At 38.4% G+C, this 13,526-nt stretch overlaps 1 protein-coding gene across 1 annotated transcript in view; it reads right to left on the bottom strand.

The window, feature by feature from the left end:
* The window catches only part of LOC114651582 (zinc finger protein 502-like), a 33,444-nt gene that overhangs the window by 7,783 nt on the left and 12,135 nt on the right, over positions 1-13,526 (bottom strand). The window contains exon 2 of the mRNA XM_051927410.1: positions 6,523-7,420. Within this exon, the coding sequence (XP_051783370.1) occupies positions 6,523-7,378 (856 nt within the window). The 5' untranslated portion in view covers positions 7,379-7,420. The remainder of the gene's footprint in view (positions 1-6,522; positions 7,421-13,526) is intronic.

Genomic DNA, 13,526 nt, shown 5'->3' with positions numbered 1-13,526 from the left:
TCTTCCGCGTGTCATCCCGTTGGGTGGAATTCCACAAGAGTTTAGAAACTCACTCACACCAGCCATGATTCTTTTCAAAGGTAAAGTGCAGGTTAATTTGTTTAATACAAAATATAAAGTAAAAATACATAAATCATTTTTATATGAATAGTTTTGGGTTGTGGAACGAATCATCTGAGTTTCCATTATTTCTTATGGGGAAATTCACTTTGATATACGAGTGCTTTGGACTGCGAGCACGTTTCCGGAATGAATTATGCTCGCAAACCGAGGTTCCACTGTATGTGTGTGTATGCATATTTATACATATATATATATTATATATATATATATATAAAAGCTCTGCATGAAGGAGTTGCAAAAAAAAACAAAAAAACAACACTTTCTCCCACTCCATGTCAGAGGAGACACCAACTTGAGGGGACTATTAGAGCCGTGGGGCGGACTTAACATTTTCAACAGACGAAAATGGAATATCTATTCATTTTTCACTGAATAAGCCTACTGCAAAGATTTCATTTTATTTTTTAATCCTATCATCCTTATCTACACTGTTTAAATGAGTAGGAAACCCTTATATGTCCACATGTTAAAATATTTATTTCATGGGGTGTACTTTGCTTTCTATTTTAAAGTCTGCTTTAATAAATATTAAGTTTTGAGTACTATGCAAATTCTGCTGGAAGAAAAAAAAACTGTCTTACGGTGTTGAACGGGGTGAGAAGCAGTGCAGGAAAAAGATAAAAGCAAGTCATTAAAGCACATAAAACAAAGGCAATATTTAGTCATGTTTTAAGACATCTTGGCTGAAAAAGAGGGCCCAAGTTCCCTCAAAAGCTTGCATATTGTAATTTTTTTTTAGTTTGCCAATAGAAGGTGTCATTTTGCTTGATTTCTCATTGCATCCATAATGGCTAATACGGTACAACACCCTACTATGAAACGCTGTCATCCTTTTATTACTACCTGAAGTGCCAAACTGTACACAGGTATATTTAATATATTACTGACAAAGGATTGGAAGGCTTTGCCATTGCATGAGTGATAAGTATGTATGTATGTATGTCTACAGCCAGTAAATGTGTAGGTAGGAAGAAGGAAGGTAACAATTCTGGCATTTTAAGATCAAAGTACAGTGAAATTCTTGCTTGTTTGCTTGTCTGACCAAAATGAAACATGTCATTTTCGCATGCCATGATTTACACATCATCATTAATCACGTCACATGAATTAGGTACAGAAAAGATGTTGCAAGGCCAAGGGTATACAGAAGGTATAACTGAAGTGTAAATCAGGAGGATGGTAGAGAAAAGGAGACAAAAGACTTGGCAACAGAACCACAATATGAAACTCTAAAGAAGCATGGAAGGGATGATCAGCATGAAGCAATTGTGTAAAGAGAAAATATCTCTCTCTCATTTGCTCATACTTCATTTTGTACAGAACAGCATCGAAAAATCAAGTTACACTACTATCCCCATATTCCACTTAGACAAGATAGACATAAAATAGTAAACTATAGGGGAAAAAATGTAAGCCCATCTTTTATTGGATAAATTAGAATTCACTCAGTCATACTATTTTAAACCTAGTCATTTTTTTTGCATAAAGATAGCACAAATCATTTAATCTACAACTAGTCAATGTTTCAGAAGTTTAACAGTCAGTCATCAAAACATTAATAAAAATATATATTCTTACAGTACTTAAAAGTATTCATACCCTTGGAAGATTTCACATTTTACTGTTACAGACATTGAATCATAGTGGATTTAAATTTGGCTGTTTTGCCGCTGATCAACAGAACTCATCTCAGTGAATTCAGATCTCCGCAAAGCAGTGTCTAACTTAAACAAAACAATTGATGGGATAAATATTCCCCCCGAACAATAGCATTTAGTAGATGGCAGCCAAGACAGCCTTGGATTTGTGCTCACAGGTCTCTCTATCACCCCTGCCATTTTCCCTATTCTTCTTTATAAAACTGCTCATGCTCTGTCAGGTGTCACGTTGATCATGAGTGAACAACGTTTTTCAAGTCCAGCCACAAATTCTTCATTGGATTAAGATCTGGACTCGGACTTAGTCACTCCAGGATGTTAACAGTGCTGCTTTGGCTTTACGCTTGGGATTGTCTTCCTGAAAAAAATAATTCTTTTCCCAAGGTGTCAGGTTTTTCTCTAAGATTTCCCTGTATTTTGATGCATTCATTTAACTCTTACAAGTCTTCGAAGGTCTGCTGCAGAGAAGCATCTCCCACACAGCTTGATGCTGCCACCACCATGCTTCTCTAAGGGGATGGTGGGTTTTTGATAATATGCAGTGTTCAAACATAGCATTTTATCTGATGGCTATAGTGAGAAGTCAAGCAAAAGGAACCTTTTATTGGCTAGCTAAAATAATTACAATATGCAAGCTTTCAAGGCAACTCAGGCTCAGTCTTCAGGAAAGATGTAATCTGATGGCTAAAACTCTCAATTATCATCAGATCTTCTTCCAGGCAACTTCAGACCCCCCATGTGCTCCCTTCTGCTTCTGTGCATTTTTTTCCTCTTTGCTACTCTTCATAAAGATGTGACTGGTAAAATTTGAAGTCAACAGATGTCTGCACAGTCTCACAGCCTGTAGCTTGTTAACTCCCTCAGAGTTCTCAAAGGTCTCTTTGTTGTCCCAGCCACCAACTCTTCTTCAGTTTTTTTGTGAATGGCCTGCTCCATGTAGATTTACAGCTGTGCCATACTTTTTCCATTTCTTCATAATTGATTTTACTGGATATTCAGTAACTCATATTTTTTTAGTCTCCATCTACTGACTCGTGCTTTTCATAGAATTGCTTGGAGTGTTTTGTGTAGTTAGGTCACCATACTGACACCCCAAGTTGGTCCTTCCACAAACAGTCAAGTGAATTTATACAACAACTGTAACACCAGATCTCAAACTAAAGATCGGAATCTTAAAACCAACTGGTGGCATCAGTGGTGATTTACGGGGTCATGATAAAGGTTGTGAATACTTATTTGATCAAGGATTTCTTTGCTTTATATCAGTAATTAACTTGGACCACTTTGCAGAGATAATTTTTCACTTTGACATTAAAGAGTCTGTTGAGAAGTTGTCAAAAAAACCAAATTAAACCCACTCTCATTCAATGTTGGATAATAAAATGAGTAAACTTCAAAAAGGTATGAAAATGTTTTATAGGCAGTGTATAGGATATTTAGAAATATTTGTAATGTTACTATGCCTTTAAATGCTTAACACTCTTTTGTTGTTGCCCCACTCCTGCATGTGCACTTAAGGGACACTTTCAAGGTAAACAAGGCAAATGGTTCTAACCCCAGGGTGAGGGAGAGATGGCGTCTCCCTTTCCCTCCAAAGTACCAAGGGAAAAAACCGTGAAAGACACCTGACCTCACTTCATCTCCAAACATTAGATAGATAGAGATAGATAGATAGATAGATATGAAAGGCACCATATGATAGAGAGAGAGAGAGAGAGAGAGAGAGATAGATATGAAAGGCACCGATAGATAGATAGAGAGAGAGAGATAGATATGAAAGGCACCGATAGATAGATAGAGAGAGAGAGAGAGAGAGAGAGATAGATATGAAAGGCACCGATAGATAGATAGAGAGAGAGAGAGAGAGAGAGAGATAGATATGAAAGGCACCGATAGAGAGAGAGAGAGAGAGAGATATGAAAGGCACCGATAGATAGATAGATAGATAGAGAGAGAGAGATAGATATGAAAGGCACCGATAGATAGATAGAGAGAGAGAGAGAGAGAGATAGATATGAAAGGCACCGATAGATAGATAGAGAGAGAGAGAGAGAGAGATAGATATGAAAGGCACCGATAGATAGATAGATAGATAGAGAGAGATAGATATGAAAGGCACCGATAGATAGATAGATAGATAGAGAGAGAGAGATAGATATGAAAGGCACCGATAGATAGATAGATAGATAGAGAGAGAGATAGATATGAAAGGCACCGATAGATAGATAGATAGATAGAGAGAGAGAGAGAGATAGATATGAAAGGCACCGATAGATAGATAGATACTTTATTAATCCCAATGGGAAATTTACATTCTCCAGCAGCAGCATACTGATACAATAAATAATATTAAATTAAAGAAAGATAATAATGCAGGTGAAAAACAGACAATAACTTTGTATAATGTTAAATGTTAATGTTTACCCCCCCGGGTGGAATTGAAGAGTCGCATAGTTTGGGGGAGGAACGATCTTCTCAGTCTGTCAGTGGAGCAGGACAGTGACAGCAGTCTGTCGCTGAAGCTGCTCTTCTGTCTGGAGATGATACTATTAAGTGGATACAGTGGTTATGGAACAGCTTTACTCTTCACTTACTCTCAATTTACTGCAGGAAGACACAAACGTGTGTGTTTGATGTATAAGATTTTGAAATTTGTATGTTTGCTATCACTTTAAATGTGAAACACTCTCTACTGTTTTCCTATTGCTTTGCCCAATTTCCTGTATAGTTGTCTCCCTTAATCCCATTTTAATAATGAGAATTAACAAGTAGACACTCGGGCAAATTACACAGATGGCTGAAAGGCTGCCACTACTTGAGAGTCAGATCGAACAAACACACTACTTAGTAAAACATTAAGTAACATGAACACCTAGAAAAGCAAAATGCAGATAACAACAACAATGAAAATGCACTAAATTATACCCATATAACTCCTTAGTACATTTGAAAAACACCCGTGTACCAAAATGAGTGTGGTTATTTCAAAGCTGACCCCAAAATATGGAAACTGGAAAATTACAGCGTCTTGAATTATACTAGGAGTCCAGTTCAAAATAGGGAACGATGGGAACAAAATACCCCGAAGCCACATGGGATCTCCAGGACTGAGTCTAAGTAACATTACAATAGAGTACTGAACTTTGATTTATATACTGTATGTAGTTTGTTTTGGTTTTCTCCTCCCTCATACTCTTTTGTAAGAATTTAAAAAAAAAAAAAAAGTTTTTTTTATCTCTGAAATGTTAATGAGACATTTCTGCTGCTTCCTCTGTTAACAACTAGAAACGAGCGAGTCTGCACTCCTTTAATTTTCCATTCTATATTTCTCATTTGGTGTATTTTCAAAATATGGAACTGAACTGTACTGGGATTAGTGTGGCTTCCTTAAAGCACCAAGGGACCAAGTTCAGCTCTCATCCAATCCACGTCTATCTGGAGTTTTCATTGTTTTCTGTGTGCTTGTGTGGATTTCCTCAGTTTGCTCTGTTTCAACCCCAAACACATGCCTAGCAATTATCTTGCTATGAATTTACCCGACCATGACCTGTTGCCATTAGTTTGGGCTCCCTGTGACGCTGTATTGAACAAGGCATGATTATTACATGAATGAAGTAGAATTGCATATGTGCAAATCAATCAGTCAATCATTTTCTAATCTGATTATTTCTGAACAGGGTCATGGAGGTGCTGCAGCCTATCCCTGCTAGCATAGGGCACAAGGCAGGAACAAACCCTGGACAGAGTGCCAGTCCATCTCAGGTCAAACACATACACACCACAACCACACACTAGGGCCAATTTAGTATCACCAATCCACATAACAAGCAAGTATTTGGACTGTGGGAGGATGAAACCAACACAGACATGGGGAGGATCCAATATGTAAACCCTGGTCTCTTTATTGCAGGGCCGCAGTGCTACCACTGCCATGCTGCCCATAGTTCTAAATCACAAATTAAACTGAAGCCTGTGTAGACTAAACAGATTCGCTTAAAGCCACACAGTGAGTTTGGACTTATAGCTCATCCAATGTCCTAGGCACTAAACTACACTGCCTGACATGAAGGTGTTTTGGCATTGACAATTGTTAATTTTTGTCACAACACACTTCCATTTTGTGCCTATACCTATAGCTTTTCACGTGGAAACTCCACATGGCCCAAACATGCTGGATCTGTGACAAGCAGTGTACATCACTGTGCCACAGTTGTTCTTACCCTATATAAATTAATTCTTCAATCCATCCTACATATGAATGTTCATTATAGGAGTGTAGAACTTGCCTAATCAAGAACCACTAAAGGGGGAATATTTTTCTTGTCATTGCAGTGAGGATCAGCATTTAGGTTACTGATGGAAGCAAGATGCCTCAATAGCTAGCGTGTCCAGAATCCTGGGTTTGAAGCCCGCACCCAGTTGTCTATGTGGAATTTGGGCATTTTCTCCATGTCTCCCCAAACACTCCTAAAGGGGAGTAGGTCATGTTAATAGGCAATTATAAATAGATCCCACTGGTGAACATGCATGAGTGGATCTTATGACGGCAGGAAGGCACAATGGACAATGCTTCACACCTTGCACCAACCGCTGTTGAGATTGGCTTCAGTACATTGGAGATCCTCGGGTGGATTAAATTGGTGTACAAGTGATTTATTGTAAGGTTGACGCTATGGCCAAAAATTCTTAGCACAACAAAATAAAGCAAAATTCTCAAAGTTAATGGCTATGTTCAACTTACTTTTTCCTGGCTCATGACCAAAACATGTTGTCTCTTTCTTATCCTTTGATACATCCACACCAGATCCTTCTTTCTTGTCACATAACGATTCTGTCTGTTGAGGGCAGTTGCATCTCTTCTGAGACGATCTCAGAGCAGCTGTGTATCTGTTACTTGAACACGACTCTTGATGTAATGTGTTTTTCTCTAATTTTTTTGCAGGATCACATTTTAATACTAGGTCAAGTGATGAATCAAGAACATCTTTAATGAGGTCCTCTTCAATGAAATTACCACAGGGTTCAACAGCTTTCTCTTTACAAATGACATATTTGTACTCAAACCCCCTTTCCTGAGAAAGGTCATGACTCAAATCATAAACCTCTTTAAAGAGGTCAATCTGGGAAGTAGTTGCCTCTTCTTTAATCAAACCATATTGATATTCAAAAATCTCCTCCTTGATGGGGTCATATCTTGGATCACAAACTTCTTCTTTAATGAGGTCACACGGTGGTTTAACATCTTCCTCTTTAACAAGTCCAGAATGGTATTCAAAACTGTTCCCTGGAACATCATTATATTTTGAATCATAAAGCTCTGCTTTAAGAAGGTCACATTGTGGTTCCACAACTTCCACTTTAATAAGTTCATATTGACTTTCAAAGGCTTCCTGCGATCTTGAATCGCTAAATTCAACTTTTATAGTGTCGTAATTAGGTTCAGGTTCAAACTCTTTTTTAATTGTAACTGAGCAATACTCCAATGACACAGCCATAGGAATAGAATCCACTGCAACCTCATTCTCCCAAGCACATGTCAATGATTCATGGGACACCTCTTCTTCACCTTCAGTAGAGCTCTGCACAGACTCGCACATCTCCTCTTTCGTAACCACCCTCTCCCTATGACAAGGAGGTGTCTGCAAAGAAAAAAAGTAAGTTGCTTAAAAAATGCATTAAGTAAGTGAACTTTATTGTCATTCATACTATACAACAGTACAACAACAAATGCATAGCTGAACGAAATTGCATTTCTCCAGGCTCAATGTGCAGACATAAAAGACAGGTGCATAAAAGACAAGTGCACGCAAGACAACACACAGACATTATAAACATTTCATTTCTTACACAGAAAGTAGGTAAGACAGCACAGTACTGTACAAACAATAAAAACCAAAAGATATATTATATATTATATATAAATAAATGTAAGCCAGTCAGTGGGTGAAATATAATATGAAAGAAAATATTGCACATCATTTCACAGTGATTATGATATTGCACTATATGGATACAATATTTATACATAATATATAGACAATATTGTATGATATTACAATACAATATAATGTAAACTTAAGACTTGTGGTAATAAAGTGCACAGTAAGTAAGAGAGCAAAAGGACAAAGGTTATTTAACAGAGTTTAGCATTCTGATGGCCTGGGGGAAGAAGCTCCTGTTAAATCTGGTCGTTCTGCAGTGCATACTGCGGTAACGTTTTCCAGAGGGCAGAAGTTCAAACAGCCCATGTGCTGGGTGTGTGGGATCTTTTATGATCTTAAATGATCTGCTCTGGCAACGTGAGTAGTGTAATTCTTTAACAGATGGGAGTGAGGACCCGATGATTTTCTCTGCTGTCCTCACCACTCTTCGAAGTATCTTCTGTTCAGTGGCAGTGCAGCTACCATACCAAACTGAGATGCTGCTGGTCAATATACTTTCTATAGTGCCTCTGTAGAAAGCTGTGAGGACAGGAGAGGGAAGGTTTGCTCTTTTCAGCCTTCGGAGAAAATGAAGTCGCTGTTGTGCCCTCTTGACAAGAGAAGTGGTATTTGTGGTCCATGTCAGGTCATCTGTACTGTGCACTCCCAGAAACTTGGTGCTTCTCACTGACTCCAAACTGTTTCCATGGATTTTAAGTGGCTGGTGAGGCATGTGCTTTCTCCTCAAGTCAATGATGATCTCATTTGTTTCGTTGACATTCAGTGCCAGGTTGTTTTTTCCACACCAGGCAATGAGTTGATTGACTTCCTCTCTGTATGCGGAGTCATCGTCATTACTGATGAGGCATACTACTGTTGTGTCGTCTGTGAATTTTATGATGTGATTTGAGTTGTAATTGGCACAGCAGTCACGAGTCAACAAAGGTGAACAGTAGGGGGCTTAGAACACAGCCCTGCGGAACCCCAGTGTTCATGATGGTAGTCTCAGAGGTGTTTTTTTCCCAAGATGTACTGTCTGGGGTCTGTCTGTGAGGAAGTCTAATAACCAGTTACACAGAGGGGTGCTGATGCCTAGTGGCTCCAATTTCTTTACCAGGTGTTGTGGGATGACAGTATTGAAGGCTGAGCTGAAGTCAATAAAAAGCATCCTCACACGACTGTTCTTATTTTCCAGATGAGCCAGTGTCAGATGGAGTGCAGTTGCTATGGTATCATCAGTGGAGCGATTTGGGCGGTATGCAAATTGAAGTTGATCAAATGTAGCAGGCAGTCTGGATGTGATGTGATTTTTGATCAACCCTTCGAAGCACTTCATCATGATGGGTGTGAGTGCTATGGGGCGATAGTCGTTCAGTGATGATGTTGGCGATTTCCTTGGCAGTGGAATAATGGTAGTGGCTTTGAAGCACTGAGGAACAATGGCTTGTCTTAGGGAGATGTTGTAGATGTCTGTGAGAACAACTGTAAGTTGGTCAGCACAGTCTCTGAGTACACACCCTGGTATGTTGTCGGGACCTGCAGCTTTCCGTGGGTTGACCCTGCCCAGGGCTCTCCGAACATCACTGTGGTCGAGAGAGTATTTCATCATCCATAGTGAGAGGGGCTTTTATTGCGGTTATGTTTTAGCCGTTTTGAGGAAAATAACAACACATGTTAAGTGTGTTGAAGAAGTCTGTGTTATCATCACAGTGTGGTAGGGAGGGTTTATAGTCCGTAATAGACTAGATGCCTTGCCACAGGCGCTTGGGATCTTTTGAGTCAGTGAAGTGACTCTGGATTTTATGCCCATAAGCACATTTTGCTGCTCTCACACCTCGGTTCAAGAGTGGATCTGAGAGTGTCTCTGTCTCTGGATTTGAAGGCCATATTACGTGCTCTTAAGCAAATGCACTGAATATTTCTGATTACTAGTCAAAAAAATTAACCAAAACCCAGACTTGGCTTTCACTGGTTTACATAGAAACAGGCCTTACCTCAGGAAGCCTAGCTCCAAATTCAACAGGCATGCCCCAAAAGTGTTTAGGCCGAAAATGTTAAAACTTTTAAAATTTCCCAAATTCAGAAAAATGTCCTCCAAAGGAGAGAATGTCCAAAACCACTGGCTTGAAATGACAAAACAGTTGCTTAGATATTTAAAGAATTTAATAAAATCAAAAAGGAAAGAAAAAACAAAATAGAATGCCTAAATTGACAACCTAGGGCAAACAAGTCCAATCTGTAATCCAGTGACTAAATCCAAAGACAGAAGTAATAAGGCACAAACACCAGAAAATCCAAACAGCACTTACAAATTTGTCTTAAATCTACAAATCACAACTTGCTCTCACAATCTGATAGACCAATCACCTCACCCTAAATTTAAATGCTGAGGGTGGACCTGTAGCAGTGACATCAGGGAGGGCCTGCCCCTTTGGGTTCCATTCACAGAACACAAGGAACATATTTTTAAAAATATATAAACAAAATACTTACAAAATGAAAACAATGCAATACCAAAAAAATACAAAAACAAAACCTAAAACAGAATTAACAAAAAAGTAAAACATTTTTAAATAAAAAATCTTTTTTCTTATATATCTTTATACATTTAGCAACAGGTTAGACACCAAGGTATGTGCCATCGCTGGGTATAACAAACAGGATAAAAAGCAGATTGTAGTCTCCTGTTATTATCTCACTAATAGTGAAAGTGCCACATGTTTCCATATATTTTGTACTCCCAGGAAAGATAACAATGATACACTGAGGGGTCATTTGGGTAAAGGACAGACATGTGCCCAACCCAAAAGAACCCTGGGAGTTGCACATTTAGGACACTGATCCAGATCATATCTTGGAAAACACAACCCTCTATGAGGTAGTAACTCACTGAATGTCCTTAACTTCCTCAGTAGCGATAGAGGATGAGACACGTGTCTGGAAATTGGCACTAAATCAATGTTGCCATGCTAGATCAGTCACATAACGGGCCATCCACATGTGATGCCTTTGCTTCGCAACAGAGTATGCACAGATACTTGCCAATTCTGAGGCGAACAACAGAAAAAACCTAAATCATTCTTGTGATCTATGCAGAAGCAAAACTGATAGACTTAAGCCTTCCCGTGGGAACGCCCAGACTAGCAGACAAACCAGCCTAAGTGATGGAACCATGTAATCACAGGCTGTGAACCAGAAACACTAATCCTGACAATTTTCACAAAAGTACTTTTGGAATCTGTAACTTTCTGTCTATTTGCTACAGTTGGGAATAGATTTTCTGTCAAAAAGTGACTTGGATATAAAGGTAAGCAAATCTTCAGTAAAGCATAAGAAAGCATACTGCAAAGGGATCCCGGATAGATATGAGAAGAACCAAATAGCACTAGTTCCAACAATGGTACAAACTGAAAGGTTACCTATGACTGCACCCAAAGCTGAAAAGATGACAACCTGGATTACAGTGGTCTGAATAGGGATATAAATGTGAGGAAGGATACAGGGAAGCATATGCCTATACAGTAAATGACTCTTTCCTACCAGAAACGATCACCTGATAGTTACCAACCACCATTACATGCTGGTCTCTACAACATCCTTGCACAACTGTCCACTGTGCCTTCAGGGGTTCAGCTCAGAAAGGGGCGAGGTCCAGGGCTTGAAATTCAATTTTGAAATTGGGAGGGAAAACCCTCAAGGATTTGAGACTCTGGGGAACAAACCCCAAAGTTGAAAAAGCACGGATATTAATATTTCAGGCATCTTTTAATGTAACAACTTATTCTTTGAGATTTACAAAAGTTTTACATTTTTGAGTAGATAGTTTTCAGACAGTTTGAAATAGTTTGTCATTTAAAACTATTTTAAACTTTTATATAAAAATATTTTTTAAAAAATGAACAGAATGTAAAATAAAAAGCACTTCAGTATATTTTATTTGTTTCATCCATGCTATACCATTTACGCAGAGTATAATTTTCCATAGCGTGAAGACAGATAACCAGTCAACATAAGGCTTTAAATGTGAATGCCATTAATTTAAGAAATTTCAGTGCTCTCTCTCTCTATTATAATAAAAAATCCTGGGAGAGAAAGAAGGGAGACGAGACGTGATCTTTATGTTAAGATCATGGAAGACACTTAAAAGACCCGCGAGACGAAAGAGAATGGCCACGGAGTGTCTCGCGGGGACGTTAAACATGAGACTTTGTGCGAAGAGATTGACCCAGGACCGTCTCGTGATGACATAGAACATGAGATTCTTGCAAGACATGCCCTACCTACAACCAGTATCAAGACAACGGGCAGCAAAACATTCTGTCGTCTAAAGGATTTGAGCACACATAGATCCAGGGTCTCAGCGCATATAATGCATATAGATAGATAGATTAGATAGATATAAGGACAATACGTTATAAATGAAACGTCGGCGACTAAGCGAAGAAGAAAGCAGTGCGGAGAAAAGAGACTCAAAAGCGTTGGAGAGAAAAATGAGCAAAAAAGAAAAAGAATAATCTAGGAGCAAATTCAGAAAATAAGGAAAGTAATTATCAGCCTGGAATAAGTGGAACTGAAAAAAAGCATGTCAAATCGGGCTCAGCATTAAAAGACAAAGAGTAAAAGACAAAGTAGTACTACATAAAGACGTTCACGCTATACACATGCAGAGCAGGTTAGACAATATGAAAGCAGTGGAATTCAGGACAAAGCAAGGTCAGAAATAAGACAGTAGAAAACAAAGTAAAACGTCATAAAGAGGTTACAAAACAAGTAAAACACATGCAGAGCAGGTTACAGATAATGAAAACTGGAATTCAAAACAGTCAAAAAAAAAACAAAAAAACGTAGGTGCGAAACACATGCAGAGCAAGATACAGAATATGAAAGCAGAAAAAAAAACGACAGTGTCAAAACAAAGACAGTAAACATCGCATTAGTGCAATAAAAGAGAAATTATTACTCGGAGAAATAACGAAAAGGCGAATAAAGATCGGATATATGGACATATGGATATGGATATATGGACATAGGTGATATGTCAGAAGTATGTAAAGAAGTTTAAGTCAGAGAATTTCAAAAGTATGTTTTATCTCACATGCATTTATTGGTTATTTTGCAAAAAAACAAAAAATATTAACTGCTGATGATGTAGATCATTTTGTCTGTGCTGAAATTCCAAACAGAGAAACCTATCCTGAATTATGGTACAAAGTCATTTAACACGTGTCTCATGGACCTCATTTAAAAGATTCAGCATATTGGGACTCCAAAGATTCCAAATATTGTTTTCACAGAAGTTCTGAAATAAAAGTGAAAACTAATGAAATACCAACAATTCAAAGAAAAAAAAAAATTTAAGTGTGTATCCAGAAAACCAAACATGGGGGTTGGCGAGCGAAGCCCCCTAGTTTACTTAAAATATGATTAATAGATGCTTAGCTTATGTGTCGCAGTAGTGCACAGTGATTAGCATCGCTATTTTACAGATCCAGAATACTAAATTAAAAAATTTGCTTTTTTTCTGGGTACTCCAGTTTTTCTCCAATAGTCCCAAACTCTTGTAGGTCTGGTTAGATAGTTCCAGTTAGAGTGTGTTTATGTTTGCAAGTGGACACTACGATGGACTGGTACCGTTTACAGGACCTTTTTCTGCATTGCACCCAGCACTGCCAGAACAGGCCCTCTTCCTCTGCTCCTACAATTAGGAGTAAACAGGTTTGAAATTGTCTATGACTATTAGTTTGCCTTAGGGCTGGGCGATAAAACAAAGATAATAATCGCAAAATAACTTTTCCTCAATAGGAAAGGACATGGTCAACAGAAA

Source organism: Erpetoichthys calabaricus, chromosome 5 (genome assembly GCF_900747795.2).
Source record: "Erpetoichthys calabaricus chromosome 5, fErpCal1.3, whole genome shotgun sequence".
Taxonomy (NCBI): domain Eukaryota; kingdom Metazoa; phylum Chordata; class Cladistia; order Polypteriformes; family Polypteridae; genus Erpetoichthys; species Erpetoichthys calabaricus.
This window is presented reverse-complemented; position numbering and strand designations above follow the sequence as displayed.